General features: G+C 36.8%; 6 protein-coding genes across 6 annotated transcripts; all 6 read right to left on the bottom strand.

Annotated features, from left to right (window-relative positions):
• Window positions 1-844: 844 nt before the first annotated feature.
• Window positions 845-2799, bottom strand: LOC9308752 (probable signal peptidase complex subunit 2). Its single transcript, XM_021022063.1, has 5 exons — window positions 2632-2799; window positions 2387-2538; window positions 2148-2229; window positions 1276-1418; window positions 845-1164 (listed from the first exon to the last, which is right to left on the bottom strand). The coding sequence occupies exons 1-5, from the start codon at window positions 2731-2733 to the stop codon at window positions 1062-1064; spliced, it is 582 nt and encodes a 193-aa protein (XP_020877722.1). The 5' UTR covers window positions 2734-2799; the 3' UTR covers window positions 845-1061.
• Window positions 2800-2932: 133 nt separating this feature from the next.
• Window positions 2933-4961, bottom strand: LOC9308751. Its single transcript, XM_002872636.2, has 7 exons — window positions 4864-4961; window positions 4690-4751; window positions 4114-4263; window positions 3961-4034; window positions 3737-3855; window positions 3441-3524; window positions 2933-3199 (listed from the first exon to the last, which is right to left on the bottom strand). The coding sequence occupies exons 2-7, from the start codon at window positions 4694-4696 to the stop codon at window positions 3067-3069; spliced, it is 567 nt and encodes a 188-aa protein (XP_002872682.1). The 5' UTR covers window positions 4697-4751; window positions 4864-4961; the 3' UTR covers window positions 2933-3066.
• A 139-nt stretch (window positions 4962-5100) lies between these two features.
• LOC9308750 (meiotic spindle formation protein mei-1) lies at window positions 5101-8504 on the bottom strand. The gene is made up of 14 exons (XM_021021995.1): window positions 8331-8504; window positions 7872-8023; window positions 7628-7783; window positions 7388-7518; window positions 7162-7288; window positions 6799-7061; window positions 6598-6722; window positions 6469-6512; window positions 6252-6383; window positions 6078-6155; window positions 5906-5988; window positions 5695-5817; window positions 5479-5539; window positions 5101-5397 (listed from the first exon to the last, which is right to left on the bottom strand). Exons 1-14 carry the CDS (start codon window positions 8449-8451, stop codon window positions 5227-5229), a joined length of 1767 nt encoding a protein of 588 aa, XP_020877654.1. The 5' UTR covers window positions 8452-8504; the 3' UTR covers window positions 5101-5226.
• A 698-nt stretch (window positions 8505-9202) lies between these two features.
• On the bottom strand, window positions 9203-10441 carry LOC110227440 (putative BTB/POZ domain-containing protein At2g40440). The gene is made up of 3 exons (XM_021021535.1): window positions 10203-10441; window positions 9646-10065; window positions 9203-9214 (listed from the first exon to the last, which is right to left on the bottom strand). Exons 1-3 carry the CDS (start codon window positions 10335-10337, stop codon window positions 9203-9205), a joined length of 567 nt encoding a protein of 188 aa, XP_020877194.1. The 5' UTR covers window positions 10338-10441.
• Window positions 10442-16743: 6302 nt separating this feature from the next.
• On the bottom strand, window positions 16744-18081 carry LOC9308749 (iron-sulfur cluster assembly protein 3). The gene is given in 4 exon segments (XM_021022078.1): window positions 16744-17210; window positions 17212-17343; window positions 17455-17509; window positions 17728-18081. Coding segments are annotated over 4 exon segments (513 nt in total). The 5' UTR covers window positions 18020-18081; the 3' UTR covers window positions 16744-17176.
• A 2862-nt stretch (window positions 18082-20943) lies between these two features.
• On the bottom strand, window positions 20944-24623 carry LOC9310861 (pyrophosphate--fructose 6-phosphate 1-phosphotransferase subunit beta 2). The gene is made up of 16 exons (XM_021021996.1): window positions 24293-24623; window positions 24024-24185; window positions 23815-23936; window positions 23396-23449; window positions 23200-23306; window positions 23006-23111; window positions 22851-22914; window positions 22681-22769; window positions 22456-22587; window positions 22195-22365; window positions 21951-22066; window positions 21764-21875; window positions 21590-21674; window positions 21451-21495; window positions 21300-21368; window positions 20944-21200 (listed from the first exon to the last, which is right to left on the bottom strand). Exons 1-16 carry the CDS (start codon window positions 24489-24491, stop codon window positions 21124-21126), a joined length of 1710 nt encoding a protein of 569 aa, XP_020877655.1. The 5' UTR covers window positions 24492-24623; the 3' UTR covers window positions 20944-21123.
• Window positions 24624-25244: the final 621 nt, after the last annotated feature.

Genomic DNA, 25244 nt, shown 5'->3' with positions numbered 1-25244 from the left:
CTCATCCAACAAATAGGAATGCGTAGACTTAGAGATCTACGGTGATGCTCTAATCAGGGGGAGTAATGCGTGTTGTACTCTTTTTCCTTCACCATGGTTTTTCCCACTGGGTTTTCCTGGTAAGGTTTTAATGAGGCAACATTCCCCAGCGTATTATCGAGATCCCGATTGACCATCAGGTCCGGTTACTCCGTCCAAGGGGGAGTGTTATAATACATCATATTGGACTTATAACCGGGCCCAATAAGCCCATCAGGGTTATTCATTATGTACCCTAAAACCCTAGGTTTATATGCCTATATATATGTATCATTATTCATGGAATGGAATGAGACAACAATAAGTTTCACAACAGTTTATATATTTAAAGCTTATAAATATCTACATATGTCGACCCCCATGAAAGACCTTAGTATAAATATTATTTTTATTACTTAATTTAGAATTTTGCACTAAAAAGTTTTGAAATTAGAATCAATTTTCTAAGAAAATATATAAAATTATGGTTTATATTTTAAAGCTTATAATATCTACATATGTCGACCCCCATAAAGACCTTTACTTTATTTTTATTTTACAAAATTGAATTTTTAAGAAAATAAATAAAGTCATGGTTTAATGGTTTAACCGGTTTGTGTAGACATTAAAACAATGAGAGACCTGAACTTGAACTAGAGTATACATGTTACTCTGGTTTAAAGCTACTGGCTGACCCAGACAAATTTGGGTCAGACCGGATTTTTTGAAAAGCAGAATTGTTTTTGCCCGGTTAGGTTGGACCTTACCGGCATGTTTGCCCACTAAACCACAGAATTGAGACAGACAAGACCGAACAAAGTTTGGCTTACGGCAACATCTCCAAATAAAGAGAACATGATACATTGAAATAATAAAATCTCGGAATGATTTGACTTTTTTTTTAAAAAGTTTATAACAGGGAATCTTCTGTTGGGGGCAATAATTGTGTCGTCTCGAAAAGAAGTCACCATCGATTTTAGTTATCTAAAAATGTTTTCAACATTTAGAACTAAAATGAATATACTTTCCCTCTTAAAGATGAATCATCTCTTCTTCTTTGGTTCTTCTGCTTCGTTGTACTCCTTGATTAGGGCATCAACATCTTTCCAGAACAAACCCTCAACAAGAACTCCATCTTTAGTGAGCCTGAGTACACATACAAAAAAAGAGAACCATTTAAAACAAATCACAATGTAGAGGATATTGTGTGAACGCGTGTAAAGAAAAATGCAGACAGAGGGAGAGAGAGTGAGAGACCATTGAGTTACACTCTTGGTGAACTGAACTGACTTCCCAGTTGAGATTGATTTCGGATCAGCACTGTCGATGGTTAGGGTGTACTGATCAGAGAATCTAGGTAACTTGGAAGATACCACCAAACCAGTGCTGGTGAATGATCCCTGCATATCAACCATCCGAATTTCAAGTCAGCAAATGAAGAGCTAAACAACCAAATAGACATGTCCTGACCGTAGCAAAACATATGAAAAATGTGCATGTATAACCCCAAAGTACATTAGAAAGTGAATAATCTGGTACCCAACTTTTCATCACAATTGAACTGGCTTTTTAGCAAAACAACTGAAGATCTTTTGTTTCCTATTTGTGACCTCACCAATGAGCACAAATCAATTGTTTAGGACAAAAATCTCATCCTCTTGTACAGAATTAACGAGAGGAGTAAACTACACATTCCTAAATCATCTTGAACAACTATGTCTCAAGAAACAAGACAGAACTAATCACAAACACCAAAAGATACAAGAACTTCCACAGCCCGAATTATCAAGACTTCAACGAATCAAATAATACATAGAGAAAAAGTTAGATTTAGGGTGGGTGGAGAGAAAGAGAAATGTAGCTAGCTCCCTCTATAGCTCAAATGGTAAACAACAAGATCACTTAAGATAATGCAAACACTACTAGAACACATGTGAAGCTAGCAAAAACACATTTCTAATTCTTACAAAAATCAGAAAGAAAATAAGATATAACTCTAGTTATGCACCGAAAACACATAACCTACATTCGGTGCATTACAAACAAAACAAGAATGTAGCGAAAAGCACACAAGCTATCAAAGATGACTTCTCAAGGAAACATATTCTTTCAATAGTCAGGGAACAAACCTCAAGAGGATAGGTGAACAAGATCGCGTTCTTCTCCTTAATGTACAGAATCAGCTGCATTACCGCAGTCAACACCACATACTTGCCAGAGTCAAGAATCAAACAAATCCCACATAGCGTTCAAAAATATATCCAAACATAAAAGACATTGAGCAATTTCTATATCATGCATTCATACTTAATTTCATCTAGAAACAGCAAATCCGAAGAAACAATCTGACTCAAAAAAAAAAGGATATAATCCGATGCAGCAGATCAAAAAGTCTCTGTTCTCAGGAAACTTCTTGTTGTAGAATTGAGCAACAAGAGCCACCACAATTATAATCGCTCCTAACAGAAATTTGACGTTGCTTAATCTCACATCCTCCTTGTACCCTCTGCTCGTAATGATCTACACAGCAAAAAAGGGACAAAACTTTGATACAGAACATGGAGAAATCGAGAACAAAAATTGTGGAGATTGATTGATGTTTCTATTACTTACATCGGAGACGGATTCATCAAGGAGGTGTTTGATAGCGTTGTGGTCTAACAAGTTAACCTTTTTAACGTTCTTAATCGCAGATTCTGTCTTCTTCTCTTCCATGGCGGATCCAGACAATACACAAATCTCCGAGTTTTCTCTTGCAGAGTGCGAGATACTGTCAGAGACACGAGACGTTTTCGGGTCAAATCTAGGTTCGATACGATGTCGTTTCATGGATATTGGGCCTCAAATGGGCTTCAGAACAATTAAGAAATTATTAACTGAAATAAATTGATTACATTTATTGACGTTTGTAAAGTTTAATGGAGAAGATAAAAACATTTTAGATTTTTAATTATACTTTTAATAGCTAAAAGTGGTTACATTGGGAAGCACATGCACCATAATAAGTGTAATGATTATGAACCTCTTATGATCCAAAACATGATTCATTCACCAAAAGAACCATCTTTTGGGAGTAGAAGGTTTTGGGGACTGATCATGGTTATGGTTATGGTTATGGTTATGTTCATGTTCTTCCTTGTTCCTCTTCTCCATTCCCAGCTTCAGTGATTCCAGTCTTTTTCTGTGACATCCACAAAAAAAAAAATTAAGAAACAAACCGAAGTCAAAACAGATTTTACCACATAAAGGGTTTATAGGCTACACTTTCGATAATGCTAACAATCAGATTTTTATGTACAGCAAAGTAAAACCAAGTTGGTAAGGATTATGATGGGTTCATCTAGTTGCATGCAGCATACTAATTTCATGATACTATATTATGAATATTGTTTATACTATAAGGTTAGATTTTGTTACAGTACTTGGTATCCGTCATCCGACCGTGCAAACTCCATCTCCGGCGAAATCCTTCAATTCCTTCAGCTCCACTTGCTAGAATCAGGTGCCTGATTATAAGAAAGATTAACTAATTTAGTGAACATTTCGATTTAAAAAAATAGAGTTTCAATTTATGAACATCTGTAGATCGACATGATCACATGGTAGCACAAATCCAGAGACAAACTCTTCAAATAGAGATAATCCAAAACCAAATTATTCTACAGAAATTTTCAGTTCGAAATTGTTTCTTAATAACTGCAATGTTAAGAAAGACTACCTCTCTAGTGATGTGGCTTCAGCTTCAAGCTGCGTAATCCTTTCCTTAGCGAGTTCAATGGGCATAGACAATCCTAACTTGTGTTCGCTCTCTTGAAGTCTTACTCTCAATATCTTGTCCTACAAAAGGATATAAGAAAAAGAAAAGTCAAGGAAATGAATATGGATATGAGAATGTAAAGCTTCATAGAAGTATAATCTGAGCCGATGGTCAGACAACATTACCCTCTTTTCAGCACATTGTCGATACAAGGCAAGCTCATCTTGGCAAAATGGTTCAATATCATTGATTTGCAAACCTAACACCAAAAAAATCAATTCAGAATATAAACCAAACCGAGGATAGATAGACTTGATAATGGAAAAACAAAGACTTACATAGGAATAGGTTCCTCAAAATCCCATCACACAATTCAACACCTTCAAGCACATGTGAAGCAATTTCAGGAGGGATGACAGGAGATGGAGGACCCGTCATTAGGTCATCACCGACCAGTATGGTCTCCTCCATCATTGGTTGAGAATCAACTGAAAATTTGAAATCACCAATGTTACAGTTCTCATTCAGCTGACAAAAATGGCCTTAGTATTCAAAAACTGTTATCACTATGCATTATAAAACAACTCAAATTCAGTTTTCCAAAAAAAAAAAAAGAGATTCAATTTCCATGTAAAGATGGTAATGGTGATGCAGATTGAGGGTTCAACAAGTTATACTAAGAAATTTTATATCATATGAACAAAATAGCAACGAACATAACTTGATAGCACTTTCACCCTCAAACAGCCAATGCGTTTGTAAAAATTGGGTTTCCTTTCATGATAATTAAACTGCCAAACAATGTCGGTTTCTTAAGTTTCCAATCTAATTCACCATTTCCCAAAATGCAACACAAAGATATGTGAAGAAAGGGCCTTTCTTGAAGCACAATTGCATAAGAATCATTCACTCACCATCCATGACGGCTCCGTATCAAATCACTTCAAGGACTGAAGAACAGACCAACCTGGGAACCCTGAACATTCATATTAACAACAACAAAAACAATCATCAAAACGGAGGAAAATTGTAAGAATATCTCACTCAGGCATTTCGTCGAACAGTTTGAAGGCATAAGAAATACATACTCGTTTGAAAACCTCGAAAAGATTCTTCCAGGAATCAAGCCGAAAGTATCTAGCGAATTCCAAGTAATAATTTGACAACAAAAGGAAATAATCCGACGGAGCCAATCAAAGAAAAGTCCCTCTTCTCAGGGACAAAGACTACGAGACTGTTGTTTTGTTTAGTGGCTAAAAAGGTCTTTTGCTTCGAGAGCTCATATCTAATTTATGAAATACAACGTCGTTTTATACAAATTAGAATTTAGGCGATAATTAACAAATTGATTAACTGTATTTTTTACAACCACCTCAAAGACAAGACAACAACTGTCTTCTTTTGTCTGTATATAAGTTATTGTCCCTAAGTTTGATGTGTCAAATGAATTATCACTCAAAATCTAGTAGAGGTTTCTTGGAACGAGCAGCAAATTTCGGTTCTTTCTGCTCTGTTACACTAAGAAGAGCTTTGCGCCGAGCTTCAGCGCTTTCCAAGTACTCTTGTATTGGAGGGAGAGTGATCTTTCGTTCTTCTCCACCCGCTTTTGCTCGACGAATCAACTGTCCAACAATATATAAAGGTTAATGATTTACAATAGTGTCACATTTAGCCAAGTGTAGAAGACGAAATTCGGTTTTAACCTTTGAAGCCCAGGTTCGTTCTGCTCCTTGACATACATCTCGAATATCCCTGCCTGACATTCTGCATAACCAATCAAAACCGCAAGAAAAGATAAAAGTCGGTATGGATTCGTTAATGACTAATCGGGAACAGAAAAATTGGGTGGTCTTGAAGAAGATAGAACAAAAAGTTCAGAATTTTAGTATGATATGTTAACAGAAAGTTATAAACTTTACGCTTCTGTGGCCTGAGCAAGTTGGACTAGCTCAGGCTTTGAGAGTTGCTTTGCATATTGGGTGATGATTTCTTGACGGGTTTGTAAGTCCGGTAAGTCAAACATGATCATGGAATCGAACCGGCTAAGATGTACAGATGAAAAACATAGGATACAGGTCAGGATACTACACCCACGAATTGAACTGGTATTTAAGAGATTTTATTGCTTACCTGATCAAAGCGGGATCAAGATCTTGTTTTCTATTGGTTGCAGCAATCACAACCACTTTTTTGTCTTGTTCAAATCCATCAATCTGCAAAAACATAGAAGCAGATTCATCACACTGGTAATAACTAGTCTCCCATCTCGTGGATATGTGATATTGGCAATTTTATGTGTTACCTGCCTTAGTAGTACCGACAAAACTCTACGCGTTGCTTCATGCATCTCACTATCACGAGAGATAGCAAATGCATCAATCTGGATTGTGAGTTAGACAAGTAAATTATTTAATCATATTCAAATTTTGAGAGGAAAAGTCAGACAAGAATATTAAAGAAGCAATCTTTTCTTCACCTCATCAAGAAATATAATCGCACCATCAGGGAGCTCATTTGCTTGTGAAAACACATCCCCAAGAAGCCGCTCGCTTTCACCATAGTACTTAGACATTACAGCTTCAAGCGGCACATACAACAACGGTATGCCCTGAAAAAAATCACAAAAAGTTACAGTTCAATATTCAAAAAAAATCGAAAGGTCAAAAAGGGCCTGTAAGTTCTAGACTACTCACCGCCTGATTAGCAATAACACGCGCACAAGATGTCTTCCCAGTTCCTAAGGTTAGAGTTTATGGACATCAGATTCAAATTTGTTTCTACAAAGAAGGACGAAATTGCAAATGAACTCTTCTTGCGCTAACCTGGTGGACCCTCAAATAGAACAGCCCGAGGTCTGTTTGATTCAAATTTGGACCGTGTACCACGTACTATATCATCATACACTTCAGGACTATGAAGGGCCATCAATATTGTATCTTCTATCTCTCTGCATCATGATAGAAGCTAATACATCATATATCATATTAATGGGATACAAGAGCAAAGATGTAACCAAAGCTTACCGCTTTTGCTGATCATATCCAGCAATATTGTCCCATGATATATCATCAATAGAATCATCCCCAAGAGGTTTATTAACTCCATAGATTCTCACTCCCATAGACTCCAATTGAGAGATAGATTTGTCGGTAGACGATTCACGAGCGCTACCTCTAACTCCACCTCCCTTGTTTTGTCCAGCTTTTGTTCCAGCTACTCGCAAAGCTGAAACAAAAGCCTCAAGTTCTTCAGTGGTCAAACTTCCCTTCTTTATAAACTCAACTTCCTAACACATTTTGGAGCACATTAAGGTTATATTATAAAAAAAAAAAAAACCAAGAACATTTGACGATTGAGTGAATATTCGAAAGAGAATTGAAACTTACCACTTTATCCGAGGTAAGTAAGGAACCGAAGATAAGAATGCACAAGTCATCATCTGAATCATCTTCACTCTCTCCTAGTTTCTTCTTGTTTTCCACACTGCGAAGTGTTATTTGCCAAGCGACTGGACTGAAGTAACAAGAAAGGAGTAGCGATTAACTTTATATTATACGTCATCAGGCTTCCAATATTGGTTCTTGGAGAAAATTTAGTAGAGCAAGAAATTACTTGTCCCAAGCACGCAATAGCATATCTGAACCACCAGTGCGATCTGAGACTTTCACACCTAGTTGGGATCCAATGTTTGATATCAACTGTGCGACTTCGCAAGTAGAAGGAACTTGGAACTTCAAGGTAATCTAAAACATAGAACAAAGTTTTGTATCATCGAAATTATTTATCAAGAAACACTCGAAGTAAGTCATATCACAGAAAAAAAAAAAAAGAGAGAGAGATCATTGCGAAAACCTTTTGACCCCTGACAGCAACATTGAACCGTGGGTAAGAACCATATTGAGTTCCTTTACTTGATATCAGTTCTTCAATTCGAGCTCGTTCTTTCTTGGCAATATCTACATAGTTTGGTGGAGGATCTATCGGGGCAGATGACTTGTCATTAGTAGCCTTCAAGAAGGTAAGTTTTAAACTAGAATCAGTAAAACTAACAACACCAATGATTCAATTTTGATGTTTTTGTGTTGAGTTACAAAACCTCATCAGATTCAGCATAAGCTACTCCTATAGCTCCAACACTGAAGAGAGCACCCAAAACTGCAGGTGCTATGGAAAAGTATGGAGACTCGTTTATGGTGCTGCAAGATCTCAAGACTTGATTTACTTTTGAATTGCTCTGATCAAAGGTTCCTGCAATATCAAAGACCAAACTTTTACTAAGAGACAAAGAATCTACTAGAAAGAACTCGTAGCGTTTCTTGATCATAAGTACAACACCAAAAAAATCAAAATTCAAGAAATGAAGATATGAAAATTGGGGGTTTTAATGTAAGGGATCATATGAAAAATAGCTTCTTGTGCTCTCAATTCCTCGAAAGTCCCAATTTTTAAACCAATCACCAATTCATACAACCAAATGGGTTCAATTGAAACCCACCAAGAATCATGGTATCACCAAATTATAAATAATTTACAAATTCTTGAATCAATAGAATACCGCTATAGAAACAGCGATGAAGCTCTCGTGCCCGTGGTTGCGATGGAGCCACGGATTTAGAATGAGAGAGTGATCCGCGCCATGCTCGAGATGCTCGAAACAATTTGTCCAGAACCGCCATTGGAGTAGTTTTACACAATTTCTCGAGCTTCAAGGGGTTTATGAGGTTTTTTGAGGATCCGACCGTATTAAAGTTGTTTATGTGATTCACAGAGAAAACCAACCGGTTCTCTTTGAAGAACCAAAACACCTCAAATCTTTCTTTTCAAAACTTCAAAACACCAAACACCAAATTGTATTTTCAAAAATTTATTTTTTAAGAGCCCCAATGAAATTCAGAAACTTTGAAATTGTGAAAATTTAAAATTAAACTTTGAAATTTTCAATTGAAAGCTAATTTGGTTGAACATATATGGCAAAAATTTCGCAATAATTAACAGTACAACTAATCGTTATTCCGGTTTTGTTTTTGCACATCTTTATTTAAAATGTTTGAAAATAATATATGTTTAATATTTTTATGAATTGCAATAATTATTGTTTTATAAAATAAATTTTTTAGTAATTTTTTTTTTTAAGAGAACCCCATTAGAGAACCTACTATTAGACTAAGAAATTTTTTTAAAAAATACAAAAGTTCTCATCTTAAATTTTTTAAAAAATTTATATTAAAAATATTAAAAGAGTCCTATGGTGAGAGCTCCCCATTGGAAATGCTCTAATATGATCGTGTGAGCACCTCTTGACCTTCTAAATCTTTAACTCACACAACTACGTATTTTCTTCGTCAACATTTGTTTTACTTGCAAAGAAAGGATCTATTTTTTTTTTTAGCGTTTTATATGTTTCAATGTTTTGTTATTATGTTTGTTTTATGTTCCTATCTATGGGAAAAAGATTTTATCAAACAAAAACAAATCAAAACACTAATTTCAAAGATTTGCAAGCTTGAGAACACAAAGGAAGTAAAATCCCATGAAAATGATAATACAGAGTACAAGGGTTTGAGAAAGTGATGAAACACTAAACACAGTAACTACCAATCACCATATAGCCTTCACTATGGCCACCAGGGCCGGCCCATGGGTAAAGCCCATGAAGCAAGGGCTTTAGGCATCAAATAATTATAAGTAGTTTTAAGGGCATCAATTTTTAAAATGTTACTGTGGTCTAGTGGTTAGATTGAAGTCTTTTGTTGTACAGGTCACGGTTTCTTATCCCATACATGTTAAAACTTGTATTTTTTTTTTATAACAGCTTTTGTTAATAGGCCAAAAAATTTTTTGCTTTAGGCACTCAAATAGTTTGGGCCGGCCCTGATCGCCACAGTAAGACTTGGGTGTTCAACGACGAAATCCTTGAAATCGGTAGATTTAAAAATTGTACTTTTGTTGGTTCTGATAGTAGTGAAGGCAGCATCACTGAGGACTTGGTCAAAATGTGTTTGGGCGAGCTCAAAAACTTGAAGAGCATTCGAAGAGTTGAGAGATGTTATAAGCTCGTTTCTGCATAGGTCGCGTAGATGTGGAATCTTATATTTGACGGCTGCACGATAGAGTGGCCTAAGATGATGCTTCGCTTTCTCTGAAAGCACAGAGCCGTCACTGTAGATGAACTCAACGAAAGCCTCTAACTCTTCTTGTTTCATCTCTGAGAGAGTCACTGTCTCCAGCATGGACGAAGACTTGCATTTGTCTGATTCAAACATCCTCTTAAACACCTCTGATCTTGCAGACTACAAAAATTCCAAATATATGTGGAAAGATCATTAGTAATGAAACATTTCATGTAAGAGCATTTCTAGGAATTAGTTTACTGAATCATATGAATGATAAAAGCAAAAAGAGTACTAGAAGAAGAAGAAGTGGGAACCAGAATAAGCTTATGGCCAGAGATAGCTGCGTCCTTATCACTGTCCCATGCCTTAAGCCGTACATCGACTTCTTGTTCTTTTAGAACCCTTACAAATCCATCGAAGAAAATATCTTTGTTTGTTTTTGTCCCCATAGCTTAAGCATATATCTTGGATTTAATCTCTGGCAAATGATTGTAGGTGTTATATATAGAGAGACTTAGAGAGCCTCTATATAGATGGTCAAAATTACTCTTTAATTACTTTTACTTTCGTTTTCAAAGACTTTTTTGGAAATGAAAGGAGACTACAATTTGAGCTCTTCTTTGGGTAATTAATTTTATTAAACAAAACGGATGTTTCATCAATGACCACTCAGCAATTCTTACAAATAATCATATTTACGCTATTCTTATTTCCAACAACTTTCTATGCAAATGAAATAAGCAAATCAATAAATATAAATTGGTATGAACTGTTCGAGTTGTAACATGTAATATTTAACAATTATACAAACGTACATCAACAAAAAGAAAAATTCATCCTTACGAGACGATGGATTTTAAAACCAATAAAATTTTGATCAGTTTTAACGGTTCAACTCAAATCCAGGTTTTGATTCAACACGGACTCGGCTAGATGTACCAAACGATGCATCCCCACAGAATCCCCTTTTACATGTATGAGAGATTTATCAACTAGGTTTTTCAGCCCTATATTAACATCCAAATCACTATCTGCGAGACTATTTTGATGTAATCGATTTTCGCACCATTGAAGAGACATGCGATGTGACGAAATATCGCTTTACCTTTTTTGCTACCTAATATTAGGGACCTATAATGTAAATATATTATACTTAGGCTAATATGTTAATTTCCCTAAGTATGTTTAGGGTTTCATGTATAGGATGTATATATAGCTTTTTTCAATGTCAATAGAACACAACTTTTCTCTTTATTCTCTTATCCCTTTGGCATGGTATCAGAGCAAGGGTTTTAAGAAGAAAATCAAACAAAGGGAAAAGAAGAGAAGATGGCTGACGTTGACGGGAAAGAGGTTGCTCCAGTGAAGACTGCGGAAGGCGGCGGCGGGAGTGGACTCACGGTGGCGGAGAAGGCTAGGGCCTCTCCACTTTATCTCCATCCTTCTGATGGACCGGGTAATGTGATTACTACTGTTCAATTAAAGGGAGAAAAATATGAAGATTTGGCTAAGCATGTGCGGAACGCCTTGCGAACGAAACGGAAATTAGGGTTTATTGATGGGACCTTGAAGAAACCTACCAAGGATGATGAGATTGAACAGTGGGAAGTGGTTAATTCTATGTTGATCGCTTGGATTATGAACACGATTGAGCCGACTCTCAGGACATCAATTTCTACGGTGGATGAAGCTCAAGCGTTGTGGGAAGATTTGAAGCTTCAATTCTCTGCGGGAAACGGGCCAAGAATCAGTGAGCTTCGGGCTGATATAGCAAACTGTAGGCAAAACGGAGATACGGTAATGGTGTACTATGGGAGACTTAAGAAGATGTGGGATGAATTGGCAATTTACAAGCCTATTCGATCATGTAGTTGTGGAGAACTGGCTGCTCAGTTGGAAGAAGACCGTAATGAAGAGAGAACCAATACCTTCTTGAATGGTTTAGATTCTGCGAAGTTTGGTACGGTGCGTTCTACTATCACAAGTATGGAACCACTACCCAAGCTCTCACAAGTCTATCAAAGGATCATTCGAGAAGAGAGACAACTCACGATTACTAGAAATCGTGATGCCACTCCGGAGGCTGTGGGGTTTGCGGTCCAGGCTGCACAACGGGGTCAAACTTCCAATTTTTATCGCGAGAAGGACGTGACATGTACTCATTGTGGTAAGTATGGGCATGCAAAGGCTGATTGCTTTCAGATAATTGGCCTTCCTGAATGGTGGGGAGAACGAGGTCGTGACTACAATGATCGCGGTAGAGGTGGACGTGGACGTGGAGGACGTGGTGGCCGGTTTGGACGTGGTCGCGGGTCCGGTGGTAGGGCTAACGCGGTCACGGGTGTTCAGGCAAATATTGTTGGGGGAATACAAGCTAATTCAACAAGAACACCGGCTGATTTGGATCGTCAATCTCTACCACAAATGAGTGATAATCAATGGAATACTCTCAAGGGTCTCTTTGCTTCTCAAAAGTCAAATCCTAATGAAAAGCTGAATGGTAAGAAAGAATGTGTTGATTTTATTATTGATACAGGAGCATCAGACCACATGACTGGTAATTTAGATTATTTGTCTAATGTGATGAATACCAATCCATGTATGATCGGTCTACCGGATGGTGATCATGTGGTGTCCACCCAACATGGTGATATATGTCTCGGGGGTGATTTGTGGCTACAAGGAGTTTTGTACTCTAAGGATTTAACATGCTCCTTAATTTCGGTTGCAAAATTGTTGAAAGTGGTTAAGGGTTCTATTACATTCACTAATGAGTTGTGTGTTATACAGGACCGGGCTATGAAGACGCTGATTGGGGTTGGTGAAGAGTGTGGGGACGTGTACGTGCTTCGAGGGGTGATTGGTGCGAAGATACACAAGACTGTGAGCAGTTCAGGATCATGGGATTTATGGCATCGTCGTCTTGGTCATCCGTCTAGTCATGTTGTTCCCTATTTATCGAGTTATTTAGATATTGGAAAGCAAGTTAGTTCCACAACAGTTTGTGATATTTGTTTACGGGCTAAACAAACCCGGGATTGTTTTCATGAAAGTTCTAATAAAGCTGCTGGAATTTTTGATTTGATTCATTGTGATCTCTGGGATCCGTATCGAATAGTATCTACTTTGGGTGCTGCGTATTTTCTGACAATAGTAGATGATTATTCGAGAGCGGTTTGGGTGCACATGTTACGGGAAAAGAGTGAAGTCGGTGTAACTCTTAAGAATTTTTTCAAAATGGTGGAACGACAGTTTGAGAAGAAGGTGAAAGTAGTACGTAGTGATAATGGCAGGGAATTTATGGGTTTGCGATCGTACTTCCTGGAAGAGGGAATCATGCATCAAACGTCGTGTATCTATACTCCTCAACAAAATGGTAGAGTGGAGAGAAAGCATAGACATATATTGAATGTTGCTAGATCGTTGATGTTTCAAGCTACCTTACCACATCATTTTTGGGGTGAGTGTGTTATGACTGCATGTCATTTGATTAATCGAACTCCATCCACTGTTTTGCAAGGAAAGACACCCTATCAGCTGTTGTTTGGGGAAGTACCTAATATCACTCACTTACGAGTCTTTGGTAGCTTATGCTTTGCTCGTAATGTTTTGCGGGATAAAGATAAGTTTGGGGAACGAAGTAGACGGTGTGTTTTTATGGGGTATCCATTTGGTCATAAGGGATAGCGTGTGTATGATTTGGAGAAGTTGGAATTCTTTGTTTCTCGGGATGTGGTGTTTCAAGAAGATGAATTCCCATATCAGTTGTCGGAACAGTGATCGATCGATCCACAGCCAGGATCGATCGATCCCGCATAGTTTGAAGATGATCAGTTTTGACCAGAGACGACTAGATCGATCGATCTGGCACGTGGATCGATCGATCCCGAGTTACTGACATTTGATGAGTTGACGGACCAAACGGGATCGATCGATCCGGCACGTAGATCGATCGATCCCAAGCTACTGACATGTGACAAGCTTGGACCCGAGACAGAGCGATCGATCAATCCCCCGCCTAGATCGATCGATTCAGAGAAAATTACTGAGACATCAGCCACTAACGAATCAATCGATCCGGCACCAGGATCTATCGATCCAGCATCCAGCTCGTATGGTGTTCATATTACGGGGTCCAAAGATAATAAAAAGACTTCAGATACTGCTTTGGAGGAAAGGGGGAGTCAATTAGGGAATGATAATCTGACTAGTGAAGGGATTAAAGTTAGACAAAGCGAACGGGAAAGAAAACCTCCGGCTCATCTAAGTGATTATGTACTACATACTACACGTTGCTCAGTTGAACATCCCACACTCTCACCGGCACCCACTCAATCAGCGTCCTCTGCTCCAGGTACGGTCCTCTATCCCATTGCTAATTATGTGAGTTGTGACCGATTTTCTGATTCACAGAGAGCTTTTCTTGCGGCCATTACTGCTGTTTCGGTTCCTAAGTCATACTCGGAAGCCGTTAAGGATGAGAAATGGTACAATGCGATGTCTGGAGAGGTGAATGCTTTGGAAGCAAATGACACTTGGGATATTACCGATCTTCCGCCAGGAAAGAAAGCTATTGGCAGTCATTGGATCTTTACTATCAAGTATAAGTCGAATGGGGAAATTGAGCGTTACAAGGCTCGTTTGGTGGCCATGGGAAATCGACAGGTCGAGGGGTTAGATTTTGATGAGACATTTGCTCATGTTGTGAAAATGACAACTATTCGCGAGTTTCTTAAGATTGCGGCTGTCAAAGGATGTGAAGTACATCAGATGGATGTTCATAATGCGTTTCTACATGGGGATCTTGAGGAAGAAGTTTATATGAGATTACCTCCTGGCTTTGTTTCTCAAGATAAATCAAAAGTTTGTCGCCTTAAGAAATCTTTATATGGTCTACGTCAAGCACCACGGTGTTGGTTTGCTAAGCTTGCAGCAGCACTAAAAGGGTATGGGTTTGCTCAGCAGGTAGCCGATTACTCTCTTTTTACCTTGGAGCGTGGATCTATGCAACTCTTTTTGTTGGTCTATGTTGATGATTTGTTGATTGGGGGAAATGATCTTAATGGTGTTCAGGAGTTTAAGGAATACCTTAGTGAATGTTTTCATATGAAGGACTTGGGGGCTATGAAATATTTTTTGGGCATTGAAGTATCTTGGTCTCATGATGGTTTTTACTTGTCGCAAAGGAAGTATGCTTTGGATATTGTAAGTGAATGTGGGTTGTTGGGATGTCAACCAGTGTCTACTCCGCTTGAGCAAAACCATAAGTTGCCGGATGATGAAGGAGAGTTCTATGAGGATGTCGAGAGGTATAGGAGGCTTGTTGGGCGTTTGGTATATCTTACTTTTACCCGACCAGATTTGTCCTATGTTGTATATATGTTAGTTCAATTTATGCAACAACCACATGCCAAGCATTGGGCTGCAGTTATACGGGTTGTCAGATATCTTAAAGGCTGTCCGGGTCAAGGTATTGTGTTAAGTTCTGATCCTGATTCACAATTGACAGCTTATTGTGATTCAGATTTTTCTACATGTTCCATGTCTCGGAGATCGGTTACAGGATTTATTGTTATGTTGGGTGATTCTCCGATTGCTTGGAAGACAAAGAAACAAGATGTGGTATCATTTTCTTCTGCAGAGGCTGAATATCGTGCAATGAGTTTTACTACTCGAGAGTTGAAATGGAATCGTGAGCTTTTAGGATGCTTTGGAGTGTCTCATCCGCAGGCGATGCGTTTGTTTTGTGACAATAAGGCAGCCTTACATATTGCTGCCAATCCAGTTTTTCATGAGCGGACGAAGCATATTGAGAGGGATTGTCACTTCATTCGGGATGAAATTCAGGATGGTTCACTGGTTACTGCGCATCTTACCACTACGGAGCAACCAGCGGATATCTTTACTAAGGCTTTAGGTTCTCAACAATTTGCTTATTTATGGCGCAAGTTGGGCATGTATAATCTTCATGCTCCAACTTGAGGGGATTAGGGACCTATAATGTAAATATATTATACTTAGGCTAATATGATAATTTCCCTAAGTATGTTTAGGGTTTCATGTGTAGGATGTATATATACCTTTTCTCAATGTCAATATAACACAACTTTTCTCTTTATTCTCTTATCCCTTTGGCACCTAACCCATCATAGCTGACTCTCAAAGTCTCAACCTATTACGAAGCCTAGGAAGAAACTCTTTGTTCCTCCCTCACAAACACGAACCCAAAACGTTTAGACCCAAATGAAGACTACGTAGTACTTCAAAAGCAAGTCCCATGAAACCATCGGGTGGATAGTCTTGCTTTTCAGATGGGAGACCAACCTTGTAAATACAATTAATCCCATGAGCTCTCAAACGATGTTGATCTTTTGTAGTCGCAATGATCCTGCTCTCAATCCCAAACCATTAAGTTTGACCAGCCAAGGCATCTAGAACAACTTGTCTTGATCATCCAAATCATCAATAACAATAAATATAAGAAGTTTATGGTTCTTTAGCCCCTCTCCCATTGCACCTATATTATCCATCTTTATGTCTTTTTTTCCAAAAACCTCAGACAAGTAAGTTCCTTGCAAATGCAACTTCATATTATAGTCATCTGGGTTGACTTTATCGAACTTAACCTGATCAGGTTTCATTACATCATGTGATTACCTCTTAACCTTCGGAAATCATTAACTTGCTACTAATTTCTTCTTTCAAAAGCATCCTATATTTTCTTCGTCAACATTTGCTTTACTTACTAGAGAAGAAATGTACTTTATGTATTTGTATCGTTTGTTTTATTTTCGCGTATCAATGGGAAAATGGTTTTAACAAGCAGAAACCGTTCAAAAAAACGAATACAACTTTCTCAAAAATTTGCAAAAAGCTTGAGAAAACAAAGGAAGTAAAAATCTTGAAGAGCATTCGACATGTTAAGAGATGCTATAAGCTCCTTTCTCCATAAGTAACCTAAACGCGGAATCTCATAATATTTGGCTGCGCTATAGATTGACATAGCTTGTTGCTTTGCTTTCTCTGAAACTTAAATAAGCGTACATGGACAAAAAGAAAAAGTCACCCTTAAGAGATGGATTTTTAAACCAATAATTTATTAAGATCAGGAGTTATTCCATAAAACCACAGGGGAAGACAAAGAAGAATTCTCTGTTGGGTCATAAAACATCATCAGATGTTTAATTAAAAAGACTTAAGTAAAGCTCAAAACTAGATCAACACAACCAAACATAACCATTATTTATACTTGGAAACTCTTTTTCTACTTTCATCCCTTCATTTTTCATCATGATCCAATACCTTGTAAATGAGTGGAATCAGGCCTCGACGGTTTCACTATTAGCCTCGGCTTGCTTCTGCTTGTAGTTTTTAACCGCTGCCTTGATAGCGTCTTCTGCAAGCATACTACAAAGTAGTTTTACTGGTGGCAACGATAGATGCTTTGCAATTTGCCTGCAAAAAGTTACCACAAAGTCCATATATTTATCAAGATTTAAGGCATGAAATTACACATGTATAACCAATATATCATCATATCATTAAACACAAAAAGAAGGCACTTACGAGTTCTTTATGGTCAAGACTTCTTCCACGGATTATCCCTTGACCCATTCAGTAGCTAAGAAAAATAAGCAAACTTATATCAAACATCACAAAACTTATGAAATTAACATTGAGAGGAGAGCTTAAAATTGCTTTCAATAAGTCATACACTAATTTACAAAAATAAGCTGCTAAATAGTTAGAGACCTCCATAATACCTAAATATAATTTATAATGAGATTTCACGGATTAGAGAAACAAATCGATCACAAGATCACATAAGGAGGTAAATACCGACGGAGGAAGCTGCAATGGCGGAACCACAACCAAAGGTTTTGAATTTAGCATCAATGATTTGACCAGAACCATCAAACTTAACCTGAAGTTTCATTACATCTCCACATTGAGGAGCTCCGACCAATCCCGTACCAACGTTTGGATCACTCTTATCGAATGATCCAACGTTACGGGGATTATCATAATGGTCGACGACATTTGGATGGTACGATCGAGATACGACAGGGAACGGTGTGGAATTTCTTGAAGCGAGCCCTAGAAAAGTTCTTTTAGTTGTTTGCCTTAACATGATCGATCGTCTCTCTCTATTGAGCTTGCAGTGAAATTATAGGGCTTTCTCTCTAGATGATTAGTAATGTTTTTCTTAATTAAATGCGAAATTGTTAATTTGTTAGCTATAAATGTGTATTTAATTAAATGCGAAATGATGCGAAATCAATAACTATTTTTTTCTGTTTAATTAAAAAGCACACGTATCATTTAAAGAATTTTGTAATAAAAAAAAAATCAGTCGACAACGATTGAACCAGAATTGATTTTTAACCAAGCCCTATCATGAGGCCCAAATCCTAACCAAAGCCCATAGCCTAACCAGGTTTCGTAGTCCAATATAATTAACACAAATTTGAAAAAGAAAACAAAACCTCCAAAGAAATAACATAAGACCTAATGTTGGTGGCCATATACAGTATACATAGAGGTGTTTGACGGGCCGGCCCGCGTCCATCTGGGCCTACCCGCGATGGGCATTTGAGTTTGTGAGACCGTAACGGTCGGCCCGCTAGGACCGCGGGCAAAAATGATATGTCCAGGCCCGTCCCGCTAAGTCCAATGGGTAACCGGACCGACCCGCGGGCTTAGTTTTAATATTTTAAAAATAATTAAAAAAATAATTTTAATTTTTAAAATTTAAAATTAACAATCTTTCAATTTAAAAAAAACTTTTAGTATTAATTTTTTTGTAAATCTTATAATTTTAAACATTAAATTTCCTTATATGTTCGTATATTTCACATATATATTTTCAGAATTATGTAAAAGTATTTATTTATTTATATTATTTATTTATTTTTATTAAATATTTGTAGTACGCGGGCCGACCCGCAAATCCGCGGACAATAACCGCAAAAGCCCGCAAACCGCCTGGGCTTGTCCGCGAGGCCCGCTATTTTATGGACATGAAAAATGATGTTCAAGCCCGCCCCGCCGTGGGCTACTTGGACAAAGCCCGCGGACTATTGGCCCGCTTGACACCTCTAAGTATACATATATTTTTGGAAACAAAAAAAAATATTATAACCATATTTTCTAACTTTTAGTTTAATATATATAAAGCTAATATATTTACACTAGTTAGTTTATTTATTTATTTATTATAACCTCCTATATGGATAACAAGCCAAAGTTATTCGTCTTTTGGATGGTATGTATGAAATTTCACTATCAAAATTATCTTACTTACTATATCATAAAGGATAAATAATAGTATCAAAGTTAATTAATCGAGAGTAATACACTAATACAATTTTGCGTACTTAAATATATATCTGAATCCCATTAATTACAATTTCATATAATAAGATGTTATTCATTGAGTATCATTTCATATTTTTATGTTGTCAACTGTTTTTACACATTGAAACATTTTTCTATCTCGTTACAAATAGTTGACTATTTTGTAGAAAGAAAGAATGAAAAATGATACCCTTAAAAAAAAGAATGAAACAATAAAATTGTCATTTTCTTATTGGTGTCAGAGTGACTTATGCTAGAAAGTCAATTGACTTTATTTTAGGTGCTAGAGATCTTCTTTTAACACCAAAAGATGTTATTTTTTGCCAATTTCCCATAAATTATTCATCTTTTTGTTTTAATTTTAAAATTTTAAACAATAATTATCATTTTTTTTGAATTTTTCCTTATGTTTTGCTTATATTTTACTTATGTTTTGCTTATGTTTTTCATTCTATTTGTTTTTCTGTTTTTTTTTTGTTAATTTGTTTGTATTTGTTCATTTTCAGATTTTCCAATAGTGAAAACATTAATTTGTAGTAAGAAATTCATTACAAATTAGATATCATTAAATTCCTTCAAAACATTAACTTGATATTCTTAAAAGTTACTATACCATATTTTTGTCTTCTAAGAAATCTAGAAATCGGTTTTGTAAACAACAATTTTAGGATTCACAAATAAGCGATTTTGGTGCTGCCTGAAAAATACCTATATCCCATCTAGATAATCGTGTGCCAGCCATAGATGTTTTTGTTTACAATTTCACTGTCCCACTGTACGTAGTCAGTAAGACAGGTGAAATTTTCTGGCCAATATCCAATTGGCGCGAAGACGTTGCTATCGTTAATGCCGAGACCAACCATCGGTCTGAACTTTGTATCGTACATTTGTGTTTATTATATATTAAAAATAATTATATTGCAAAACATGATAAAATAAATTGGCTAACCTTCCAAATTTGAATAGTAAGTTCAGTTTGGGTGCCTCCGAAATTCGATGTCGGGGAGATAGCAGTACGACTGGTTGGTATAAAACCAGGGTACGAAGATTGTAAATCATGCAATGTTCAAAACCATAAGATATACAGAGTTCGACTCTACACTCTCAAACTAGCTTTTTGGCTACTCATTGAACAGACTTCTAAATCAGCTAACACTTTTGAAAGCAATAAAAAAAAAATTGATTAACAGTTCGTCGACGGGTTCTTAAGCATAAGCAAGTATCTTATAAACACATATGATATGATTAACACAAAAATGGGAAATCATATTATAAAAATTTTGCGAAATAATAAATCATGTTGTTTGCAATGTTTGAGTAAAATATAATATGCTACCGTGTATGTGATTGAGTATAAAAACTAGACATGTATCCATATTTTAAAAATCCGTGTCATTCTGGTATGAAAAACGACAATCTGTCTGAACACTAAATCTCCAAAAAATGGGTAGATGTCAACAAGGAGAAAAATGAGGTCATGAAAAGTTGGAACCACCAAGATGACTACGAAATTTTTTAAACTACCAACCTAGTTTAATGTGATCAAAAGGTTACCATCCCAAATTCAACTCCACTTAATGCATATTGTTAAAAAAAATATGAATAATGATCAATCAACTTATAGACGAAGACATTTTCAATAATGTACCAAGTATATATGAATATGATTATCGAAAATTAAAAGTTTCCGGAAAAACGTATATGAAGTTGCGAAACTTTATTATTAACACACGTGTCATCTATTCAAGTATCACCACAGTGCACGACTTACGCATTGACCACTTGTTGGTTCACTTAACTAACAGTAGCTTTCTTACTACAAAGATTTTACAACAAAGAAAGTGAGTCAGTGAGTGAATCTGATAGTAGGAAAACTCTTTAGGCTTGAGCCCCGAGTTCGAGCATTAAGGTGTGATTTCTCGCATCAGATCCCGGTCCCTTAAACTGAATCGGACCTGGCAACAAGAGAAGGAATGAGAGTTAGCATGAAAAACACTAAAGAACGAAATCATTTTTACTACTTTATGCAGAGACATGTGTGTATGTGAACTAACCAGGACTAATGTATCGATTCTTCAAAGCCCATTCTTCGCGCTGTGATGCAAATTTCTTAAACGGTGCACCTGAAATTTATCAGAAGCAATAAGTGTTAGTAAGATAAGCGGCCGGAGAATAATATCTGTTTTGAGCTTAAGACTTTTTTACCTTCAAGTTCAACCATAGCTTTCTTGATAACAGGCTTGAATTTACCTGCAACATAAAAACATAATGTTGGAAAAGAATATAATCGTATCAAAGACTTCGCAACATTATCGAATCATCATCTTTGTGGCTCTAATATTACCATGTCTTCTCTCAACATCCATCAACGCAGTCAGCGCGGTACCACCAACTGTCCACTCTTCAACAGGAGCAGCCAAATTTCCAACCTGCAAAACATTACAAAGGGGAATATAAATAATCATTATATCAAGAAACAGTTTGTGATATTATCAAGAAAGGAAGAAAAATTCTAAACCGATGAAATTAATCCAGTCTTTTCGCTCTGGAGAAGTGATCCAGCACCGTAACCTAATGCGTAGCAGTAAGTTGCATCAAAATTCGTAGGCAACCCACATCTTCCTTCATACCTAGAACACAATCAGAATAAGATTATGTTGAGGCTAATTAGTAATTAACAGATACATTTTAGGATAATTAGTTACCCAAAGAAGTGTGATTTCCCCATGAACTCACGTTTGTATGCACCCTCCTCCTTCTTTTTCTCTAGCTCGGTTTCAACCATTTGAATCAACATTTTCTCTGTCTCTATTTTAGCAACCTGAAGAGAAAATTAATATATAGATTCAAGATAAACCGGTTTTCAGTTCGGGTTTGCTTGAAGTTTTAGCCTTTTAATCTGTTTGAATCAGTTATTGGTTTAAAACCAGATGGAGGCAAGAAACAGACCTGGACATTTCCATGTGGATCTCTCTCAAGCATTAGTTGTTCTTGAATAGTTTGAGGAAGAAACTCAAAAATCTTTAAAGTCTCTTTTTTAAGATTCTTCTTCCATTGGCCTTCTTCGTCGACATTTCCTTCTGCTAAGACTTCATTCAGTTCGGAAATAAGCTCTTGGACCTATAAATAGATCACAGATGGACGTTGAAGAACACAATAATAGGGACAAGAATCGAATTGACCAGTGGAGATTTGAGAGTAACCATATACCTCAGGGATAAAATCAATGAGACCTTCAGGAACAAGAATGACACCGTAGTTATAACCATTTTCTCCTCGTTTACAGATCACATCAACAATGTAATCAGTAACATTTTTCAACGTAAGCTTCTTCTCGAAAACCTGCAAAAATGTTGGTGCTTTCTAGTTCTCAAACCATATTTAAAATATAGCAAACCGAAAACCACAAATGAAGCTTGAGTGACTCAAAGGTACCTCTTCTCCAATAATGGTAATGTTTGGATGGGTTTGCAAAGCACATTCAAGTGTAATATGAGAAGCAGCACGGCCCATAAGACGCACGACTATTGAGATAATCAACAGATGAAATGATATCGTAAATTTGTATCAAGATAATTCATTTTGCTAAGAGAAAATAAACTTACAGTGATAATATTTTCCCGTGGAACGTGCATCGATCATAACATTTCCAATCATTTCCGAGTATATCTGCATGAATAAAATCACAAAAAAGAAAATCATTGATAAGGTCTTCTATGAAAAGACAACTAAGTTATGCATACATTTTGAAGTTACTTACCTTGCAAGCAGTATCAAACCCGAAACTCGCGGGAACTTCTTTGCTCTTCAAATCACCATCGATTGTCTTGGGGCACCCAATAACCCGAGTTTTCATGTTTTTAGCTCTGAAAAGGCAATGCGTAACCAATCATTAAAACGCAAAACAGAGAGAAGTGAGTCTCATTCATCTTAAAACAATTTCAAAAAAAATACCTGAAGTGTTCAGCAAGGAGACAAGCATTAGTATTGGAGTCATCTCCACCAATAACCACAAGACCATCTAAGTCCATCTTTGTTACAGTCTCTTCAGCTTGCTGAAACTGCAAAATGTAGCAAACTGAATCTAACTAAGTCCATCGATAAAAGCATCGATGAATGCCACACACAACATTAAGAAAAACCTTTTTACCTGCTCTGGAGTTTCAATCTTGTCTCTTCCACTACATATCATATCAAATCCACCCTGTGAAAAGGCACAACAGAAAATCATTAAGAATAAACACAAAATGCAACTCTTTAATGCCTAGAGCTTCTATTTCCAACAATTCATTATCAAAGTTTGATTACTCCAACAAACCTACTGTCCTTAGAATTGAGTATCTAATCTGGTTTAACCAATCCTAAGCAAACTAAAACCAAAACCGAATCGAAAAGGAAATAAACCGATTAAGATAAACCGAAAGCAAACCGAACTAAAAGACAATAAACCGACTAAAAATAAACGGAATTATGGTCATTTCCATTCAGTTTCTATGTTTTCATGAAGGTAATCCAAAACCGAAACGCTAATAAACCAACGAAAACCGACAAAGGCACATCATATCAAACCTGGTTTCTATAAGGATACACAAACTCAGAAGTAAGCTCAATATATTTCCCCTTCATGATTCCAGCTGGACCGCCACGAAAACCAAACAGACTACTTCCTTTCGCATATTCTTGCAAGTAATCTATCGAACCAACAACAAATACAATCACAATTCAAGATTTCAAAAGCCTGAATAAATAAAAATTGCACAAAAAGAACAATGTCTAACCAAAAATTCCACAAATAACATTGTGTCCTCCAGGTGCTTGACCACCAGACAACACAACACCAATCTTAAGCTTTTGACTCGATGAAACTTCATCAGATTGGTTAGGAACCAATATAGCCGATGGTTGTCCAAATAATTTTGGGAATAATTTCTCAATTTCCTCTGCAACAACATCCAAAACCATGACCGATCATCAAAAATCAAACAAATTTGAACCGGTTTACTCTACCCTTATCCGGTTTAGTAAGATCAAACCCTAGAAATCGGACCTGGATGTCCGGCGGCGGAGCTCGGGGGACCATCGATGATCTTGAAGGGAGTTTTAAAGACGGAAGGAAGAGGAAGCGCGTGGTCAATACGACTCGCTTGGACTTCGCTGTATACAGAAGTCACACGGGTATTCGCCGGAGGATTACTCGAGATTCCGGCGATGTATTCTTCTCCGATTAAATCTAACTGTGCTGCCATTTGTTAGTTTTTGGATTCTTTTGTTTCTAAAAAAATCTCTGAATGTCAGAACTGTCTGTCAGAAACTGAGTTTGGATAAGTTTTCTTAAAGTAGGTAATGAAATTAAGTTTCCGAATATTCCAATATGCCAAATTTGACCCCCCTCTCTAAGCACTGCCTCCGCCACTGTCAACAGATGAAATGTTATAGTAAATTTGTTTCAGATAATTTATTTTGCTAAGAGTCGAGAAAATAAACTTACAGTGATAGTATTTTCCCGTGGAACGTGCATCGATCATAACATTTCCAATCATTTCTGAGTATATCTGCATGAATATAATCACAAAAAGGAAACTCACTGATAAGGTCTTCTATGAAAAGAAATCTTAGTTATTTTTATTGTTTATATGGTTTTTTATTGTTTTGATCTTGAAATTATAAAATTTCAATAACTGCAATGATGCAGCGCATCTCTACCTTTGGGCTTGTGTCGTGGGCTTTAAGCAACCGACACTTCTTGTTGAGTCAACGTTTAATTCTTTCTTGTTTTGTTACGGATATGAACATATCCTGTTTCTTAGGAGATTTGAGTCAGATTTTTAGTTGTTACGGATATTAACATATCCTGCTTCTTAGGAGATTTGGGTTTATCGAGTCGTCGTTGTAAAAGGCTATAAAACGCCTAGTCGAGTCTTTGTTAGAGTCAGTTTTGAGATTAATAAGAAAAAAACCAAAAAGAGGCAATCTTAATTGCCCAAAGAGCTTGTGTCAAG

Source organism: Arabidopsis lyrata, assembly GCF_000004255.2.
Source record: "Arabidopsis lyrata subsp. lyrata unplaced genomic scaffold ARALYscaffold_6, whole genome shotgun sequence".
NCBI classification, from domain to species: Eukaryota; Viridiplantae; Streptophyta; class Magnoliopsida; order Brassicales; family Brassicaceae; genus Arabidopsis; species Arabidopsis lyrata.
Note: the sequence above shows the minus strand (reverse complement) of the source record. Positions and strands in the feature narration are given on the sequence as shown.